The following is a 21,414-nucleotide window of genomic DNA, read 5'->3' as shown; positions in this document are numbered from 1 at the left end:
TGACCGTCGCTAAAACTTCTCATCCGCGCCGCTAGTTCTATGAGTGGGGAAGCGATGTCCATTTTCAGTTGGATTTTTGTCAGCGTCTCATCTTTATTCTGGACCTCCTTAAGCATAGACTTCGTTTTAGCTCGGCGCAACAGATAGTTTTCCATCTTGGGAGGCTTCAACGAGAAGCCGTCCTCCTCAAAAGAAAGAGGAAATTCGGCCGAAATCGACTTAGATTGCGCTGTAGTAATGCCTGACGTAAAATAGCCTGAAATTTCGTTGCAAAGGGACGCAGAAACCGAAGGACAGGGAGTAACTTCACCATCAAACGCATCATCAGGCCCTCCATCTGGCTGTAGAGTTGGTTTCTGCGGAATTTCTTGGCCTGGTAACTGAGAACGAACGATGAGAAGAAGAGTAACTATGCGTTGGATCTTGAACAACGGAGACTGAAGACGCACTCGAACGAACCATTTTAGCGGCGGCCCGTCAGCTTAATTCTTCTTGCTCGAGCCGAAGCCGTTCTACATAGAGCGCTGCCGCTGCCTCTTGATCGGCTAAGAAATGGCGATGCTGCTCCTCCTCCTCACGGCGTCGCTCCTCGTCTTCGCGACGCCAATCTAAGTCGTACCTAAGGTCCGGTGCATGAAAACGATCCCCATGCCATGCTTCATTCCGCCTAAATGCTTCGTCCCGACGGATCCGATCCGACTCGTAAGAATAAACCGACTGACGCCAATGCCTATCATCAAACTCGTGGTTTCGTGAATTAAAATGCCGAGCCGGGTATCCAGACCCACGAGATGGCCCCGATTCACCACAATAATGTCGATCCACATCGCCATAACGATCCTGACTATAGCACCCGTCGTAATCACCTCCCTGATCACCAAACTGGCCATGGTGCCCAATTGAAGAGGGACGTCTCAAAGGAGACCGATCCCGACTAGCCCGATACTCCGACCTCACCTCAAAGTCATCAAAATTGACACGATGACTGCTAGCCGAAACTGGACGAAGGCCAAAACCATGCTGGCGAGAACGAGCGGGAGAGCTGCGAGTGGCCCTTGGAGAACGAATAAGCACGCTTGCAGCCGGAAAATCTAAATTGCCGTATATGTCGTCGTCCGGATGGAGCGAAATCTCTGAAACACTTTCTACTGAAGGAGATCGAGACCGCGACAACATGATAGTTACCGAGCTAAAAAATTTCTTTTTGCTAAAAGTATTGGGGGCGTTGTCCGGGGCGAGGTAGCCTTCTTTTGTTTTTTTTGTATGTGCTAAATCCCTAAATACATCATGTCTACACCCTTAAGGTCGAAACGTAGCGTTTCGAAGTGTAAAAAAAGATAAGCTACAAATATTGTCAGTGAATGCGGGTTGTGGGAAGCTGCATAAATAGAATTTACAAGGATAATATTCGTTCATGAATTTGTCAACGGGATTTAGAATACCAGTAAAATTACCATCATTTACTTGAAGACTATGCCAAGCACAAAGCACTTCTGTAGCTATACTTGTTGCATCCCTGTAATCCCACTCTCTAACTATCTTTTTTCTTTCTAAAGAATGACGCATAGAAAGAACTCTTCCAATTACAAAAAGATTTCCACTTTCTTTGAAGGCGCACCAATCCCCTAAATTAATTGTGTGTTTGCCCACCGCCCTAACTAGCATATTTGCCCTTTCTATTATATTTCCTGTTTGTGCGACTCTCACACATCTATCGTTACTGAGTCGTTTTACTCCGGACTCTAAAAACCAAACAACAGAGCAATTTTTTACTACTACAGGCTGGTTGTGGGAATTAAATATTCTAACAAATGAAGTTTCCTCAAGGTTTTGAGCAGGCGAGAGCGATGAAAAATCTTTGAATCGCGACCAACTTAAGGAATTCAAAACCTGATAGTCATATAGCTATCGCAATCTTCTGTTTCCTCATCCAGCAATTCGTCGTCTTCCGCGCAATTTTCGCTGATGGAGGTTGTCGGGCTCAAAGAAGACGTTTTTGCTGCGGACCTGGTTGCAGTATTTTTAGCCATGACAAACCGATTTGGGCCTGAAGCTCTCACACCTCGATTGTAACAAAATAAAATAAAATTACTTTTTAGCAAAAAAAACAAAATTTCTTGATTCTTAAACAAACCTTGAATATTAAGCTCATTTTCAGCATCTTTCTTGGTCCGTTCAACAGTCCTTTCAATCTCTAGTAGTGATGGGAAATGCGATAAGACACTATCATTGACATTCTGACGGCCTAGTGAATCGAAAGATCTCACGTGTCGAGGAATCAGAATGCCTTGTTTTACTCCCTCTTCAGTGTAGTACCTACTAGCTGCAATTCTCTGACAGCGGCTACGTACAAAATCCTTCATTGAAAAATTGACTTGCGTGAAGCTATACGTGCTACACGACCTGGCTAGCCTAAATTCACTTTCGCAAGCTTGGCTTCCAATATGCCAAGTGAACAAACATTGTTCACATTTCTTTTAGCTTTTAAATAGACAACACTAAGGAATGTGCAATAATGTCAATGCAACTAGCGAAATTTGGCGTCACAAAATTGTCTTGGAGGCTGTAGCAATCGTCGCAAGTCATCCAGTATCGCCAACTCCGTAAGGCAAAATTAGAGAACTAGATTCGATATAGTTTTTCTTCTACTGATAAGGATTTATACAAGTAACTCGATGTTACATAATTCATCAATTTTAAATAAAACTGCGTTCCTTGTGAAACTAAATTGATAGGAAGGTGAAAATAGTATTAAAATCATTAAAAAAAACTATTGCACAATAAATGTTGCCTACTTGGAACATGCATTTTGCTTTGGAATGGTGCCCGTGGAGGAAGAATCTGCCCGACATCATACTCCCTGGTAGCACGCCTCTATCTATAGGATGTACGTCGCCCATCTTTTGCAGCCGAGTGAGATGTCTTAACCCGACGTCCATAGGATTGCCTATGTCTATACTAATGTCGCGCTGTAAGACATCTAAATGGGTACGGCTTACAGCCGTCTTCAAAAGACTTAAATTTAAGCAAAAAGAAAAAAAAGAAACGTTTCTCGATAGGCGCGAAACCACGTTCTTTGGAGTGGTACTCCAGTGCTCTACCCACTACACCACTCTATATTACTTTTTAACTGTGTTTTGTTCAACGGCTTTAAATTAATACTAGCAGTTAAAATTATGAAAATGTAAAGTCCTTGTCTTCCTAAGCTATCCTGTGGACAGATAATTTGGACATCTCACAGACGTCATGTTACGTCTGTCTGTTAAGCGTCTAATTTCTAGACACAAATGGATGTCCGTGATCGTATGAGAAACGTAGATCTATAGGACATCTATACGAAGATAGCATAAGGCCGTAGTAAATTGGGTATCTATGTGATATCCAATTTAGGTTGCAGATAGATCAGATTTGATTTAGACATTAAGACATCTATATGATAGACGATGGATGTAAGTGTGCTACCAGGGCTCCGTTTTTGTGAACAGAAATGAAATCCGATTCAAAATCGTTAAAAATCGTTCCATTGACAGATTTTCAAAACTTAGGGGAAAGGGTAAGGAAAACGACGAAACAGCTCGGCGCACAAATTTTATTTGGCTTTAGTTAAAAATTTTCAATCAAAAATGTATATTAATTGTATTACAAATGGCTGCCGTGTCTACTGCCACCATCATAATCATCGCTTAGGAAAAGCATGGACATTTACTTTAAACTTCTTCAGATGACTCAAAATTAAGACTAACTCAAAATTCCCCTCTATCTCTCTCTTAATAAACAGCGAGTCAATCTCGCATGCGTGTGGAATAAGGGTTAACTTTTGCTGCATATAGCATTAGCGATAATTAAAACTATAGCCCATTATGTATATTTACTACGTTTAGTTCTCCTGTATGTCAAGTATACTTATTATTCGATGAGACCACGAAATATACGAAATATAAGTAGGGGAGACTGGAGTAAGACGGGACGGTTTTCGTTTGCCCCCTATATCTCCCAAACTAATCATTTTATTTCTTTAAAAAAATTTTTTATGTATTCCTTATTGGAATGTACCCCCCATATTTTTTGTATAATTTAATAATGAACCATTTCCCCATAAAAGACCTTTAAAGTTTACTCAGATTTATGGGAGGAGCCTATTTTGGTGGGTAAGTGAGGACACTGGGGTGGGTGGTGAGGGACGTCCTCCATTTTCGCCTTAAAATTCAATTATAAAATTGAAAAAAATTGAAAAAGTGTTCCACTGCATAGACTCTTTGAGTTTAAAAATGTTTCAATTTGATTATTGTGTTAATGAACCTTTTTTCTTATGTAAACAAAAACCCTTATGGAGCAGTAGGATATCCTGCGTTGCCAGGTCAGGAAATCAAGCCTCTTTAAAATGCTGCACGCTGATTGGCCCGTAACTGTCCCAAAATAATCAAAAACAGCTGTCCCGATTTCTCGGTTTAGACACTTTTTTTTTTAAGTTAATACTGTCTAAACTAATTGATCTAAAATTCTAATTTTTGTTCCTGGAGACAAAAATAACTAAAAAAACAGTTTTTTTTTTAGTTTTGTCAATAACTCATACAGTTATTGACAAAACTCAACCAAATTTCATGCCAAAAAAGAATATACGTATTGAAATAACATACTAAAATTTTTATTAATTTTATTAATATCTACTATTTTTCCCCCTACTGTCCCTTTTGACCCGGTGTCCCGGTATACTCCAGTCTCCCCTAAAGAGGAATCTCAAACGAGTTCAAGTAACTGTTGGTGCAATGTTTAAGGTGTTAAGCTGGTGTTCAGAAGGTCTAAGGTTCAAGTTCTTACCCATCCGTTGTAACCATTAAATCTCTTGAGATTAATATTGAGTACGAGCATTGTAATGTAATGCATTGTATGTCAGAAAAGCAATTAATACAAAGACAACCTATTTTGTGTTAGGTATTCTTAACTCTTGTGTTCAGTGAACATTTTTTGAACGGATTCAAAAAATGACTCCAAATCTAGCTCAGAAATAGAGAATTGGGTCATATACTGCGTTCTTGAACTATGGTTTGTAGCATCTACTTTCAGTTCTGAAACGCTTTTACCTGGTAACCGTACGATTCGGCCAAAAAAATGCGATTCGGCCTGGCCGAATTAAAAACAAAGAATTGTGGCCGCTTTTCTGAGTTTTTTATTCGGCCAAGGCCGAATCGTATTAGTGGAAAAATACATTGAAATATACAATTCAGCCAATGCCTTGTTTTTATGTTTTTTACTCGGCCAAAAATGGAGAGTAATTAATTTAAAAATATACTGTTCGGCCAATTGATGAGACCTTTTTCTATTCTTGAATTGACTGGTGGCCGAATGCGACATTATTAACTTTGTGCGATTCGGCCAAAAAATATTTTTAATTTGGCAACCACTAGGAGGGAGAAGGCCGGAGGATTGCCGCCAATAATTCGGTCAATAATAGTCAACAATCTAGTTTAAATTCCACTAATTGCCTTGCATGAACACTCGAAACACTCTTAATGTCTATCCATACTTTATAATGTCTCAGTGCTTCATTTGCAAGTTAGAATTTGTTGTTGCTGTGGGTCGACGTTGTACAATGGAGCAGTCAAACATCCACGTTTCCATCAAATTTTTGTCCAAAATGGCCCAATCAGCGTACAGCGTTTTAAAGATGCTGTACACTGATTGGCCATTTTGGACACAAATTTTATGGCAACGCAGGATGTTACACTGCTCCATTAAGAAAATTAAGTGTAAAAAATTAGTTGCTCAAATAAACCTAAAAGGTAAATAAATGGCTGACAGCCCTATATCTGAATAGGCCTGAACAGCCCTGAATCGTCTGATAACTTTAATACGATTCGGCCAAAAAACTTGGCGAATAATTTTTTGGCCGAATCGTCTCATAAAATTTAAGGCCCATGGCCAACATTTTTTTTTTAATTGGCCGAATCATCATTCAATTTTTCAACAGGCCGAATCATTCAATTTTTTTCAACAGGCCGAATCGTATATCGTCAAAAGATCATTCGGCCTAAAGTTCAAAATTGTTTTTGGCCGAATCGTACTGTAGGGGAGACTGGAGTGAGCCGGGACGGTTTTCGTTTCCCCCCCATATCTCCCAATATAATCACCCTATTTTATTTTTTTTTTACATTTTTATATATTTAACATGTAGAGGTACCTCCCATATTTTTTATTTAATTTTAGAGTAAACCGTTTACCTGTAGGAAACGGCTAAAGTTTTCAAAAATTTGTGGGAGGTGTCTATTTCGGGGGGTAAATGAGGACACTAGGGTGGGTGGGGTGGTTCATTTAATTTATAAGCCTTAAAATTTGTTAAAAATTAAAAAAAAAACTTAAATCGTGTTTCCCCATATCAATTCTATATGTCTGTAAAAAATAATTGATGAATTATCGTGTAAATTGAGATTTACATTTTATGGAAAAAAATAGCTTAGCTACGCCCGATTTTAGGGCGAAGCTCCCTGCCTATCTCAACTGCAGTAAAATTTGCTGTCCAAAATTCCCGATAATCTCTCTTTTTTAAAAATGTCCATATTTCCTAAAATAATTGGCCTAAAATTCAATTTTTTTTCTTAAACGATAAAGAAATGAACAAAGTTTCTTCCCATATAAATATATTATGTATTTTTTTTGTATTTTTTCCGTAATACCTTTTATGGCGGCGAAAAATGTTTACATCAAAAAGCCGTTTTTTTTATTTTGTCAATAACTCCCACAGTTATTGACAAAATCACACCAAACTTCAACCCCGATTAGATAACATGTTTTTACATGTTACACTAAAAAAATTTTTTAATTAATTGATATTTTCAATCTTTCCCCTCACTGTCCCTCTTGACCCGGTGTCCCGGCATACTCCAGTCTCCCTCTTTTACCTCCACGGGTGAAATAGCGAAAAAGTTTTCGTAGTTTTTACTATTTTTTGCTATTTTTTGACATTTTATCATCTTTTCTCAGCCTTTTACTGTGTTTCACCTTTTTTGTGTGTTTCGAATTTCTTTCTCATATTTTTCTATCCACCCCCTTTTTAGTAAAATTCTTTCACAAAGCGCGGAAATCATAGCGTAAAAAGAGCGAAAAAAGCGCCTTTTTTGGGGTAAAACGTAGGGAGTTTTTAGTTGCCAACCTCTGAACTATACATTTTCTACACCAGGAAGTTGATTACCAACTTAAAGTTGCTTTATCCCTGAGGTATATTTATATACGAAGGTCCTTAACAATATAGGGTGTGGGGTATAGGGGGTAGGGTAGTAGTAGCTAGTAGTGAAATTCAGAGGGTTTAATGTCCATTTAGTTATCCTTTATACGTTTCTTCCCTGAATGACCAATCGTCACCAAATTTTGTACATAATTCTGTCAAAATTTGATACATGTCGTAACGGGGTTTTCATTTGAATTCATTACTGTTTTAAAAATTTAATTTGCGTACTTGTTACCTAGCTGGTTGCCGAATCCTAGGCAGTGAATTCGCTTTTTTTGCGTAACCTTCCAACTGTCAGTGCATGCTCAGCAGTGTAAACAAAAAGAAAAAAAAAGTTTGGATCTTCCCTAGCAAGACAAGTTTTCTGCTATGGGAGTGGAGAGTATTAATTATTTGATTTGGATTTTATGTTCGATTTCGATTTCGTCTTTATTCTTGTTTTTACTTTGTATTTTCCCACTTTTATTTTTTTAACCCTTTTTGTTTTATTATTACCTCTTTTTGTTTACTATTTTTTATCTTGATTTTAATAAATTTGGTTGTCAGTAAAATTTCTATGCCTCCTTTTTTAACAGTTAGTCATCAACCAAGAAGTTGAGGAACATTTTAGAAATGTTAGATTATATTCATTTTGAAGCTCTGGGTCATCTCTCCCTTCTTCCTCTGTCCTCTCCTCGGTCATCAAGATCTTCTTGCGGTCGTGAAGAGTTACCACCGATCTTCCACTTCCATTTACCTCCGAAAGCTTATTAAGAGGAATTTTTCAAAAATTACAAACTTAGCTTTCTTTTCCGACTTAATCGAGATTCGAACCCCGAACCATGCGAATGGCAGCCTGGATTGATGACCATTAGACCATCATTGTTACATCAATAGAAGGGAAAAAATGGATATGATGGTAGCTCGCTATCTATTAGCCAAGACTCATGTAATGCAACATGTGACCGCATGATATAATTGTATTGTTACTATAGTAATAAGTGTTACTTTAACTTAATCTAAACATGAAGAGCGACGTGGAGTGGCGAGGCGAAGCCTCCGCCACACCTAAGTCGCACCACTCATAATATTATGAGTGGTGCGACTTCGAATATTACGAATATTATGATAATATTGACAGATTATTAGTCAATTATAATAATCAATTAATTTAAGAGAATAAAGGGAAACAAAATTTTCCAAACATAATAGTATGTATTTATCTACTATTTAACCTTGATTTTCTGTCTCTTTAACGTTTAAAAAATTCCCGAAGGACATTACCGAAGGAATCTTGTTTTATGGTGAGAAATGCTACAGTTCCAGGTCGAACTGCAGTTCAGCGGACCTTTTCGAACCTGCGTTATTTGAAACAACTTTATTCGGCGGCTGATCTACTTCATCGCACTTTAGTACCGTATTGGCGGTAAACTGTTTCCAAACATTTGTCACAATGCTTACTTCTTCTTACTACATCATCGAGTTTTATAAACGTGCGTAAACGTGGTAACGTGATTGTAGTTTGCTGGAGTTGCATCGACGTTATTGAAGCCTTTTTGCGTTTTTGGCTCATTTGCGATACGAGCGATCAGATTCGAGAAACTGTAATTATATTATTTCGCATTTTTTAAAAACTGATTCATACATTTAATCGCCTTATCTTGAAATAGACGACTGAATGTATTACTGTTCTTCGCAGCTTACGGGACACTAGAAACGAGGGGAATTTGAGCGAGTGTAATAAGGTACCGGTACCGGGAATATTGTTTTCTAGATCATTATATTTCTTTAGTATTTGAATTAATAATATTACATTGGTTTAACAGATCACTTCCTACATAATCGAAATATCACAGATGAACAAAAATCGAGATAGGCATAGCCTTAAAGGAGTTTTGTCTTTGTCCAAAAGTCTTATCATTCCAGTAAATTGGCAATACGCATTGAATAGAAAATAATTTTTTAAAAACCAAATTATTTATTTAGACTTTGGAGATTATTTTCACGTATCTTCTCATCATCTACCAGTTTCAAAGTGCTGGCGAAGGAACTTCCTGAAAAGAACCTGCGTGCAACCGAAAATGGACGAGAAGTAATACCATTTGCATTACTATTGTTGAATTAATTCCTGTTCAAGTAACTAAGAAAATTGTATTTGTGCAATTGTGATGCACATGTTATTATTGTTGCGGCACATACGCAAATTAATTATATGGACACAAGTGAAATATATACAGTGTGGCGCTTATAAAATATCTACGTTAGACATCATTGCTCCGTCATTTTTGTGGTATTATTCAAAAAGGTAGTAAGGTAGATTTGGTGCGCAACTCGTAGAGTTTGAACCCTTTTTTCTCATGAAAAGTCCATACCATATAATGTTCGGCATGCACTTAGTCAAGTGAAATTATGGCAGAAACACTGAGCGATCGGTTTTTCCGCTTGGGTTTATCGCCTTTAAGTGCTTTACTTAAAATTGTGGGTGTTTTTGCGAATCCCGATTCACAATGGAGTCAACGCCTATACCGTTCTGGGACGTTTTTCTTGCTCATTTTGGCTATTCAGAGCAACATTTATATATTCGTCAGGCGCCTCCAAATAATTGAAATTTTTTTCGGTGGCCAGGAAATAAAAGTCGAAAGATTGATCGAGGTTCTCGTTGATGATCTGTATCGACTTATCCGGCTAGTTTCAGATATAATTGTACACCTTAGTTTAGTATTTAAAATCTGGCCATCGGTGACATTGTTTTTGGAGACCCTGGAATCCGTCGATTTCAAATTCAAACGGCCAAACTTGTCGCCAATAAAACGATATTCCTTGTTTGGTCTTATCTACATGGTGTTTATGGTAAGATTCTCTTTGAAAAAATTTAACAAAGCTATTTGATGCACAATTGTGCACGTTAACGTTATTTTTCATAGTTAGTTTTAAACTGGACATTTTCCACTTATATAAATTTAAACAAACCATGGGCTTATATGCCGCTGTATATTCTCCAGGATTTGATTAAAAACTTCTCAAACCAGTGGTAGGTTCACAATCACAATTCATATGTCATGACTATATTCTCCAAATAATTAAATATTGTTGTAAAACAGTTTAACTGTGCTACCTGTTTGGTTATTCATCATCTGCGGACAACTATACATTTTCTACACCAGGAAGTTGATTACCAACTTAAACTTGCTTTATTTTATGGTGAGAAATGCTACAATTCCTAGTCGTACTGCAGTTCAGCGGACCTTTACGAACCTGCGTCATCTGAAACAACTTTATTTGGCGGCTGATTTACTTCATCGTCACTTTAGTGCCGTTTTGGCGATAAACTGTTTTCAGACATTTCTCACAATGCTCACTTCTTCTTACTACATCATCGAGTTTTATAAACGTGGTATCGTGACTGTGCTTTGCTGGGGCTGCAGCGACGTTATTGAAGCCTTTTTGCGTTTTTGGCTCATTTGCCATACGAGCGATCAGATTCGAGAAATTGTAATTGGCTATATTATTTCGTATTTTAAAAACTGATCCATACATTTAATCGCCTTATCTTGAAATAGACGACTGAATGTATAACTGTTCTTCGCAGCTTACGGGACACTAGAAACGAAGGGAATTTGAACGAGTGTAATAAGGTATCGGTACCGGGAATATTGTTTTCTAGACCATTATTTCTTTAGTATTTGAATTAATTATATAACATTGGTTTAACAGATCACTTCCTACATAATCGAAATATCACAGATGAGCAAAAATTTAGATAGGCATAGCCTGAAAGGGGTTCTGTCTTTGTCCAAAAGTCTTATCATCCCAGTAAATTGGCAGTATACGCATTGAATAGAGAATAATTTTTAAAAACCAAATTATTTTTTTAGACTTTGGAGACTATTTTCACGTATCTTATTATCATCTACCAGTTTCAAAGAACGGGCAAGGGAAGTTCCTGAAAGGTAGGCCTGCGTGCAACCAAAAACGGTCGGGAGGCATTACTATATTGAATTGTATTGTTTAATTCACCGCATTTGCATTACTATTTAAATTAATTTCTGTTTTAAAAGTAACTAAGAAAATTGTATTTGTGCATGTGTTATTGATTGACATTGACAATGACGAATTATATATAATTCGTTGCAGCACTTACGAAAATTAATTATAAGGACACGCGAAATATGCTGTGGCGCTTATCATATAGACGTTAAATGTCAAAGCCCCATCATTTTCGTTGTATTATTAAAAAAGTTAGTAAGGTAGATTTGTTGTGCACCTCGCAGAATTGGAACTTTTGTTTGTTTTTTTTTACATGGACGTCCATATAGAATTTTCCTGGAAGGTCAAGGCCCTCCGCCCAAATGATTGCTTTTTGGCTAAAACCTAGAATTGGGCAAAAAATTATTTCACACTACAAAATTGGCCACTCTTTGTAATTTGCGTCATCACTTTACGTTATCCTTCAAATGTGACACGAACGGCTTGCTGTAACGAACTGCTGCTTGACATATTTAGGAACTTAAGTTACTGCATACATTGAGATTAAAATAAAATAAAACTTGAATTAATTGATAAGGGTTCCATGTTATCGACTTCGAAATGCACATCAATTCAACATAACATATACAATAATTTCCCCCTTTATATAAACAATCTAACCAAAATATGTTTAGGATTTTATGTGCTATTATCATATATGTATACCAGGTTGACGAGACTAGCTGCTGGAATTCCGAATCACGATTATTGATTGTAACTTGTAAATATACTTGACCAAATCACGGCACTTGTTTCAAAGCTCCGAGTCCTTTGCTTGTCTTCTCTCAGAAATAGTAATCAACAAAAATGAACCATTAAAAAATATGGGAATGTCTTCTTCATCTATTTGAATAACTGTCGCGCGCCCTTTCTCCCCTTGCCACCCAACAGTAATGTTGAATAACCATCGTGTGTTATGACGCAGCCTAAAATGCATCAAACGATGAGCATTTATTAGTTAACTAAAATTGATTTAAAAAAAAAAAAATTTACTTACCACCATTAAATGACCATTTTTCCCTTTAGTAATGCCTGTGACTGGTCCACCGTGGGTAATTTCAATGGTACCAGGTTTACCCTTGGCGATATGGTGCGTCAACCTGGTTAAACATTTCAATAATTCCAATTAGATCAAAGGACAATTTGTGAAATCATTTGTAATTTGTATGTTATTACGACGTTGCGGATTCAAATCGAATGATGTCACGTTTGTTGCAGGTATCCACAATCCAGGTGAGTGCTTCCTAAAAAAAAAAATTCTATTTTTAACAAGTCACGCAATAGTTGCGCATTTAATAAAACGCGCAGAAAATAAAAATCAACTTACGATCAAGTTACGACACTCGAGGATCAGGTCACCTTTGTCTTTTTTGTCATCCTCGGGAATTCTCACCACAATTAAATTGTCTTGACTATTGGTAACGGTTATGCCGGTGATATCGTTGAATGTCAAGCGGTGCTTGATCTTGCAATCCTTCGCATCCAGCAAATAGACGGCCGATTTGGTAAGTGCCAAGTAGCGTTCACGTTCTTTGTAGCCATGACGATCGAATTTCTTGACCGGAGCCGAGTACTGCAGAAAATCAATTGAAACTTATAGCCTCGGGGGATTTTAACTATACAAAAGTGTAAGCGTAATACCAAAATTGTTTCGCCTTGTGATTTGACATTGGCTTCGAAAATGGAACGGAAAGGACCTTGCTGCTCAGTCGACAAGCGGCAGTCGACGAACCACTTGGAAATGCTTTCCTGATAGCTCTTTTTGTTATCTGTTTATGAAGCGATAAAGGCGATATAAATTAATTCGAATAATACTGAGCACTGTGTTGTAGAACTTACTTTTGAATACCGCTTCAGCCAAAACTTTCAATTCAAATTGACGTTTACGAGCAGGCGCGATGTTCTTGCAATAACGCCCAACCATCCATTTCATGTACATGGATCGCAATACATCATTGGCCTACATTATACAATTAAATTTTATAATTGACACGAACCCTACCATCAACATAAAATGAAGTGACGGAAACCTCTTGGCAGCTGGCAGGTGCGTCGGACCAAGACTTGTCCATAATCGATTCCGGCAGTTTCTTGGTCAAACGCATCAAGTAGTGGAAGCGGACGAATCCGAGGAATTTCTCGTTGGCCGAATTCAAAGGCTCATTGCGCTTCATGAAGCCATTAATGAAGTGACGGATCACCTGCACTGCCCAGCGACGTTTATTGGCTCGGCGCTTTGCCAGGAAACGGCGGATCATAGACTTAAAGAAAATGAATAATTGAATTTTTGGAAAATTTTGAGGGAATTTGTTAAATATGAATTACCTGGACGCGGATAATGCGAAGGCGAATAGCCAAGTATTTGCGTCGTTGAAGGATCCCCTTGTATTTGGCCTGAATCAGGCTTGCCAGCTCGTTCTTCCTCCGCTGGAAGGCGTCCTCCGTCTCAAACAAGGTCTTTGGCAGCCGGATGAATATTTTGGTCAGACCCATACGGTAATCATTTTCGCCATACTGCATCAAACGGTAAAAAATGAACATGAAATTTTTATACGTACCTAGAATAACATTTTTTGGGATTATTATTTACCTTAAGATGGTTGACAAGTGTCTGAACGGCGCTTTTAGGATCTCCTTTCGGTTGGGGCCAAGTATCGGGACACAGGCTTTTATAGCGATTCAAAAAGGCTTCATAAGGTCGCCGATAAGCGAATCCAGCGCGGCGGACTCTCAAATTCTCCACTAAACCCAAATATTTCACCTGATAAAACAACAAATTTATTGGAATTGTTTACTTTAATTGATTATTTTTAGATGATGATATACCTGATGGGTGACAATGCCCGTTTCAAACATGCTGGACTTCTTGACATCGTTGGGTTTGATGCAACGAATGTAAGACGGTTCCTTACTAATCAAAATTTCGACTAGCCGGGCCAAACTGGTCTTGAATTGTGAAGCGGCTGTATCCGGACGTTTCTTGCTACTCAGTTCGCTTGACGTGAAAACCTGACAGATTGGAAAAAAACAAAAATGTCCAATTCAAATCAGATACAGGTGACGTGGAATAGAAAAACGAAATAAATCTGTACATCTTTCGTGATAAGGTTGGAAGATGAAATCATGGCGTCCTTCAAGTCACGATACAACAGATCGTTGTTTTTCTCCAAAAAACCTTTGACGTTGTAGGTGACCTCGCCGGCGTAGTGGAGCAGACGGAATTCTTCGCGTTCGATGGTTTTCTTCATTTTGTTGTCACCTTTGGCATGGCTCAGGTAATGCGGGTGGTCGCTCAGCAGCTTGTCCATCTTGTTGAGGAATGTTTTGTCATTCGTCTCCCCGGGCACTAGACATTCCTCGTCCATGATGGAAATAATACCTATAGATGTATGTATAGAAAAGAATTTCTCAGTTTAGGAGAGTCTAACAAGGATCGATGTTTGACTTTTATACCCTTGTGTTTTTCTTCAATAAGGTCACAGATGATCTTGTTATCGAAATAGGTAACGGGTTCCCAGGCGATGCCCTCGCGGCGATATTCGTCCTGTTCAGATTTGAGCGTCAGCTCGATAAAGAGCTGCTGAAGCTTTTCGTTGCAGTAATTGATGCAAAGCTGCTCGAAACTGTTGGACTGAAAGATCTCAAAGCCGTAAATGTCTAAAATGCCGAGCACGTATTTCTTCTTGACCTCCCAGGACGATTGGAGGGATCGATTGAGCCGCTGGACCAGCCAAGTGAACATGCGCTCGTAGACGGATTTGGATAGGGCGTCGCGGGCTTTGACGGCTTCGTCGCGGGCCATCGGTGAAACCACAACATCATCCCGAGCTTCAATCGTCTTATTCAGCAAGGCTTTCACCAGTTTGTCTTCAGGGCATTGAAGGAGCTGAAATTTGGTATCAAAATAAAAAGAAAAAGGAAAATAACTTTACGGAAACAGGTTTCTTTCCACCAGGTAGACAAAATAACAGAATCCACACCTTGGCGATGGTAGAAACCAAGTCTGGGTTGGTGATTCTAGCCCTGCCGCCGTCTCCGCTGGCAAACTCAATGTTTCCCAGGTGGATGATGACGGACAAGAGAAGGTAAAGGGCCTGTTGCTCTTCATCTCCGATTTCCATGACTTTCAGAGCCTCCCTGACAGTTTTGAAGCCCTCGGCGTCGTCGACTCCGCTCACCTTCGAACTATCGCCCTGCGTTCGTAGAATGAATGTATATAAAATCTCATTTATTTCAAAAGAATGCGTGTAAGAGTCAAATAGTCTACCTGTTTAAGGTAGACGTAGTGACTAGGGTCCCTCTTGAGTGACAGTTTCTCCAAAAGGGCATCATCGGCTCCGGCCAGAAGTTGGTAGAAGATGTGGAAGTTGCGCTCGCCTTTAGCCTGGAACACTACGCGTGATTTCTCCAGCAGATAGTTGATGATGTGCCCACCGGTAGGGTCGCCCTGTGCACGGAATCAAAACTCCTCAGCTTTCTCTTTTGATTTATCAAACTCGTTTTTTCCAACTTACGGTGAAATCGAACTCGACGTCCATATATTTGCCGAATCGTGACGAGTTATCGTTGCGATTGGTTTTGGCGTTACCGAAGGCCTCCAGGACCGGGTTGGATTGGAGCAATTTGTCTTTGACCGTCTCCAAATTCGCCTTCTTGCGCGTCGTGGCGGCGATGAATTGCAACACTTTTTTCGAGGCCTCCGTCTTGCCCGCTCCCGACTCACCTGATGGATTAAGTGAATTAATTAATTAAAGAAAAACATATTGGGAATATAATAAAATACCTGAAATGAGGATGCATTGGTTAATCAGTTCACCGCGTAGAGACCGCAGCGCAGTGTCCGTCAGGGCGAATCTGAGTCAAACGAAGAATATGAGTTGAAATTCAACGCGATTAATTTAAGGAATTAATTAAATTTGGCTTACACGTGAGGTGGCAGTTCGTAGAAATTGACATTGCGGTACTTTTCGACGTAGTCTGATCCGTAGATGGGGAGGTTCTTGTACGGATTAACGGAAACCAAAACTGGTCCAATGTACGTCTATTTTTTGGGTGGAGATGATCGAGCGTTAATTAAAGATACAAGGTTTTTAAAAAAGATAAAAATAAAAATGGTGTCAGCTTACGTAAATAAGCCCCTCATTGAATCGTTTTTGCAGGTTTTCTATAAATGCCGACTCGGACGTGTGATCTTCCAGCAGGACAAAATCCTGGACTCCGACCCGGTCCCTTACATGCAAATCTTGCTCCATGACGTCAGTTCTTCTCTCTCAGTCCGGACGAGCGGCTATGACGACAGCAGATGATAATGGCCGTTGCTGCTGTTCAAGTGCCTGAAATTTAGACGCCAGGGCGGATTAGAATTCTCGGCGTTTTGCGTCGCACGGTTGAAAATGTTGCGCGAATGGCAGATCGTTTAGCGTAACGTGTTCAAATAATCAGAGCGTGGACTTGACAAACACCGGAACCGACTTGTGAGTATATACCCGCGTATACTCGATAGAATCATCAGTCGTAAATGACTTGCTCGAGTCGAGATAAAAAAGTTCTCCCGGGTTCAAGACGACGACATTTTATTTTTTAACGCTGCCGTGAGTTTTTTGGGTGTAGAGAATTCTAAGAAATGAGCCCCGAAATGACTTTGACACGCCACAGAAGAGATGGCCATAGTAGGGGAGACTCCTCTTTTTCCGCCTCCACGGCCTTCCATTTAAATTGTTGATTCAAGTTCGTGGAGGATGTTTATTAGAAAAGGCGGGGTGAGTAGCTCTCGGGCTTGCAGAAGCAACAACACCAACAAAAACCAGTACAACACCCAGGAAATACCCAAAAAAAGAAAGTATAAGAAAAATAAGAGAGAGAGAGAGAGAGAGGGGCGTTGCTTCCATATTGACACATGTGCACGCTCCCGCTGAACGGATTAAGGCGGAAGCTGAGCTGCTTACACGTGCCGTGTACACCTCAAAATAGAAGTTAATGAATCACTGCCTCAACACGGATCTGGCGATCTATAGCGCTAAGGAATGTTAAAGGAGAAAATGTCTATAAAAGAAGAAAAGAAGAAAGACAAAATCTTATAGCGTCAAAGTTCGGGATAGAGTGCTATGCCGAGAAATATCGCCAATGATAAGGCTGACGGAGATTGTTTGAAGGGGGGCGGATGAACCGAGTCACTGACATTACTATACACACAGCAGGCAACACAGAGTATCTAATAAAAATAACGACCGAAAAGAAATCGACTTCGCTCCATTGAACCAGCAGCAGCCAGAGTCGGGAATTCACGAATTCACGAAGCAGGCGCGGCCGCCCCAGCTTGAATAAGAAAAGAAACAAAAAAAAAAAAAAAAAATGAATAATCAATCGCTGCCGACGAGCGCGCTCCAAAGACGTCATCGCATCCCTTTCAATGTAAATGACTTTTTCCGTAATTTCTAGGTTGAGATGCGTTTCTAACAAAATCCGTGGTCACGGTTATGGTTTTCTTCATTTCCGAGAGTCACACAGAAAAGAAAAATAGACAAAAAAAAAATAAAAACCAGTTTTATATATTTGAACAAACGACTATAACGTCTATCGGGATGCTCTTGTTTCCCAGACGTTTTTCTCCTTGTCGAATTGTTGAATTTTTCTAGAGAGACAGTCGAGCAACTACCCAAATGATTTATCTTGGTCGGGTGTCGCAATGCTTGTCGACTAGGGTAGATCAAGTTATGTTAGATAAGAAACAGTACATAAGACCCTTTTTGTGTGACGTTGAATGTTCTTTGCACGATCCTGTGTATTATTCCCTCCCTTCACCTCCCGAAAAATGATGAAAGAAAGAAAATGATAATAATAATATACACACGGTAAATGTAAACGGGAAAGTTGCTTCGGCTGCTTGTACAGCAGGGCGTGATACTCTAAAAGCCAGGTAGTGACAAAGGCCAACAATCCCCAGGTGAAACTTTCTTTGAGATCAAAAGTGAAAAGGTGGAGTTCATCGGGCTCCCGTGTCACGTCAACTACATACTACACCGCACAGCATATAGAACGCCACCCGGTTCTTTTTTTATTTTGAAATTTTAACAACAGGTTAGACCGGTGGAAAGCTGGTCGCGATTGTCTTTTAAATACGTGACTGTTGAACGAGAAAAAACTTCCCCCCAAAAGTCCTAACATCATCGCCAATATCTTACAGACACTTTGAGGTGTCGAGATGAAATTTTAAGCTCGTCGTCAAGGATGTGTCAATTTGGAGGGACTCCATAAATGGGCACGGCATTTCTAACATTGTAATCAATAAGGTGAGAATGATAAGGCGATAAGTAAACCGGCCGGCGGCTTATATTGGGACACATCTTATCAGCACGAGGGAAAAAAAAAGGAATTAATTGTCTCTAAATCCAGCAATAACTAATGGAATCTTAACTCTATTAACGACCAACGTAGACATTTTAACTGTCCATTGCAAGTGCGGCGAGAATGGGACTGACTGAATAAATAAACCATCGAAAACTGATCGTGAACGAAGGGAGAAAAAGCTGTGGAAAACATCTGTGTCTAAAAATGACAGATGGCAATCTCGACAAATGCCACACGCAATTCATCGCCATTTTCGCGGTGACTCACAAATTTTTAGAATACGAATCTAATTGGTAAATAGCGAAGATGAGTAAACAAACAAAAAAAAAGAAAAAGAAAACAGACGACACACAAAATCGGACTTACCTTGTCGAAAAACAACAGCTTGTTGAATGGGGGGAGAGCAAGAAGGAACTGCTCTATGTAGATACGGTCCAGTTGGAACGGATGAGATAAATAGATAGATAGAGCAGAGAGAGTAATAAGTGAGTAGGTATCTAATATATAAGAGGAGCACGAAATGTACTAGACTGCACCGGTCGGGACTTGGCAGTAAAATCGGGCCGGGGACTTCAAACCACTTTCAACTCTGTAGCCACCTCTTATTCCCAGATGTAAACTGTGCCGCCAGTCCCGCCACAGTTTTGTGTCTGTGTGTGTATTCGTGAGCACGCGAGAGCTCTAAAAGGTTAAAATTTCTCAATTACATCCCTACCCCGTGCCATCTATCGTAAGGTTGGATTGTTATTTCACCGGAGATATTTTGTGTGAGATTCTAAAACCTCCAAAACAAAACTTGATAAAAAAAAGTAATATGAACTTATTTTATTGTTTTATTTTTTATGGTTCAACGTTCAAATGATAAAAAAATCCTAAAAAGTGAATTTGTAACAGGATTTGGTGCAGCAATAAATCCTCAATCCATGAAAGTCGAACAGACACTTTATAACGTGTGATATGTGATATGACTAGAAAAGGAGAGTTTTATCAGTCCGTCGTTGGTTTATTTGTAATCGAATTCTGGCTGACGTAATTTTCTTTTTGGCTTGTCCAAATCTGCTTCGCTTTATCTTTTTCCATTTTGATATTTCAAAATAAAAAATGTTAATTTTTTTTTGATTGCTTGACCCTTATTCTTGGACTTTGGTTTATTTTATACAATTGGCAGAAGTTGAGTCCAAAAAATTGAAATGGTAAAATAAAATCGGGCGCAAATAATGAATGGGATCGCATATAGCATTACGGTGCTATATCCTATTTCCTATTTATTTTCCTATTTCCTATATTTTTGCTATATACCTATGTCATTATTTACCAAAAAGATATTAATTGCTAACGTCGTAACTAAAAGAACAATTATTAATAAACACTTTTAACAGTATAGACTACCATTTTTCTTATTAGATAAAATATTTGTTCCTATTTAGGTATGCATAGGTGTAATTTGTAATCTTTTGTATGTTAAATCCCTTTGTTCAAAATATAACTCCAGAAATAATAGGCCTACTTTTAACTAGATTTTCTTTATACCGTACTTTCAAGCTAATTAACACTTAAGATTTGAAAGAGATATGTAGCTTATTGACTTATTGTACCTCATTCCCTTTTATTACAACATTTGCAGTACACATACCAGCAGGACTAAGATCAAATAAGCTTCTTCAGCTTATTACATACTAGTCATATACTTATTTGAACTAAACTGTAAACTTGAAAACTCTGTCCGCATATGAAATCTGACCTGTTCTAAGTTTGGTTTCGTATTCATCCTAGAAATGAAAGGAAAACAATTATTACAATGTATATTTGTTGTGTAAGACAGAATCTTACCCGTTTAGTTTGACAGAGCCAGGCAAATCCAAAGACCGTACAAAGCATAGGCACCAGACCATATTTGGTTGTTTTAGGAGTAACCTTGAAGTAATCAAAATTTGAAGCCTTCATGGATGCATATCGCTGAATGGCTGGATCAAACTGAAATGGAATGATAATTTGATATTTAAACATTCTAAGCTGGTCTGATATTAAAGGCTTACTATGTAGCCAGGTTCTTGGAGACGATAGGGATGAGTTAATTTCTTGCGAAATTCAGCTTTCAGTGCGTCCCTAAGTTTTGCTCGAGCAACAACTGCTTCGGCTTCGGGTAAAATTGGGATACCTTTTCCTTGTTTATCTGCCATTTTCTAACGAAATTTTCACAGCCTAAAATTCGTTCTTTATGATGAATGAAGAAAAGAAATGTAGCAGACAAAATTATTGGGAATTCTGATCAGCGCCATCTAGCAAGAGTTGATCAAATTGCGAAAAATTATTTTCTCTCCGCTAGGGCTCACTGTAGTGCATCCGACTCCAAATAAATATCTGGGCCACCGCTCCCGACCGATATCCATCAGCTGCTAGATTTATTTAGGGGTTTTACGTTTTAGCTGTTAGAATAAAATGGAGTGGGTAACTTTGCAAAATACCAAACATGCTGTCAAGGTATATTTGAAGCGATGGACGTCGTGGGCGGTGACCCAGTTAATGGAGTCGGGTGTACACGACACAACCCTCCTCCTAAAAAAATCCGGGTAAAAGATTGGGGGCATTTTGTAAGTAAATTTATCTAAATTAGGGGCTTTCATAGTTGACGACAGTCCCTCCATATCATACGTCTGTCAACGTGAATGCCTCGTGAACAGGATTCCCGGCAGACATAATTGTAGTGTGAACGACAGATTGCCGGTTTTTCAAGCGGAACTGCACATTGCACAGAGTCTGATTTGAAATTTCTGAAAACTTAAATCATTTTCAAATTTCAGGGTTTAGTTATTAAATCAAAGAATTTTTCTAATAAATCC

The 21,414-nt window shown here is 38.9% G+C and overlaps 2 protein-coding genes across 2 annotated transcripts; both read right to left on the bottom strand.

Annotated features, from left to right (window-relative positions):
* Positions 1-11,753: 11,753 nt before the first annotated feature.
* LOC124352430 (unconventional myosin IC-like) lies at positions 11,754-19,212 on the bottom strand. Its single transcript, XM_046802009.1, has 19 exons — positions 18,941-19,212; positions 16,354-16,560; positions 16,153-16,268; positions 16,011-16,081; positions 15,742-15,950; positions 15,495-15,674; positions 15,208-15,420; positions 14,681-15,113; positions 14,320-14,606; positions 14,054-14,236; positions 13,818-13,988; positions 13,553-13,741; positions 13,258-13,488; positions 13,067-13,187; positions 12,869-12,996; positions 12,555-12,800; positions 12,404-12,471; positions 12,225-12,327; positions 11,754-12,153 (listed from the first exon to the last, which is right to left on the bottom strand). The coding sequence occupies exons 2-19, from the start codon at positions 16,477-16,479 to the stop codon at positions 12,142-12,144; spliced, it is 3,087 nt and encodes a 1,028-aa protein (XP_046657965.1). The 5' UTR covers positions 16,480-16,560; positions 18,941-19,212; the 3' UTR covers positions 11,754-12,141.
* Positions 19,213-20,160: 948 nt separating this feature from the next.
* Positions 20,161-20,838, bottom strand: LOC124311163. Its single transcript, XM_046775518.1, has 3 exons — positions 20,611-20,838; positions 20,405-20,548; positions 20,161-20,343 (listed from the first exon to the last, which is right to left on the bottom strand). Exons 1-3 carry the CDS (start codon positions 20,752-20,754, stop codon positions 20,272-20,274), a joined length of 360 nt encoding a protein of 119 aa, XP_046631474.1. The 5' UTR covers positions 20,755-20,838; the 3' UTR covers positions 20,161-20,271.
* Between the last annotated feature and the right edge of the window lie 576 nt (positions 20,839-21,414).

Source organism: Daphnia pulicaria, chromosome 1 (assembly GCF_021234035.1).
Source record: "Daphnia pulicaria isolate SC F1-1A chromosome 1, SC_F0-13Bv2, whole genome shotgun sequence".
NCBI lineage: Eukaryota > Metazoa > Arthropoda > Branchiopoda > Diplostraca > Daphniidae > Daphnia > Daphnia pulicaria.
The sequence above is the reverse complement of the archived record's forward strand: the minus strand, read 5'-3'. Positions and strand labels throughout refer to the sequence as shown.

What these genes read in the sequence shown, in the direction of transcription:
- LOC124352430 (XM_046802009.1), bottom strand. Translation starts at nt 16,479, where the DNA reads ATGGAGCAAGATTTGCATGTAAGGGACCGGGTCGGAGTCCAGGATTTT. An exon ending in CGGGCATTGTCACCCATCAG is followed by an intron (nt 13,989 to 14,053) that starts GTATATCATCAT and finishes TTGTTTTATCAG; the next exon opens with GTGAAATATTTGGGTTTAGT. An exon ending in TCGAGTGTCGTAACTTGATC is followed by an intron (nt 12,472 to 12,554) that starts GTAAGTTGATTT and finishes TTTTTTTTTTAG; the next exon opens with GAAGCACTCACCTGGATTGT.
- LOC124311163 (XM_046775518.1), bottom strand. Translation starts at nt 20,754, where the DNA reads ATGGCAGATAAACAAGGAAAAGGTATCCCAATTTTACCCGAAGCCGAA. An exon ending in TCCAAGAACCTGGCTACATA is followed by an intron (nt 20,549 to 20,610) that starts GTAAGCCTTTAA and finishes ATTCCATTTCAG; the next exon opens with TTTGATCCAGCCATTCAGCG. An exon ending in GGCTCTGTCAAACTAAACGG is followed by an intron (nt 20,344 to 20,404) that starts GTAAGATTCTGT and finishes TTTCATTTCTAG; the next exon opens with GATGAATACGAAACCAAACT.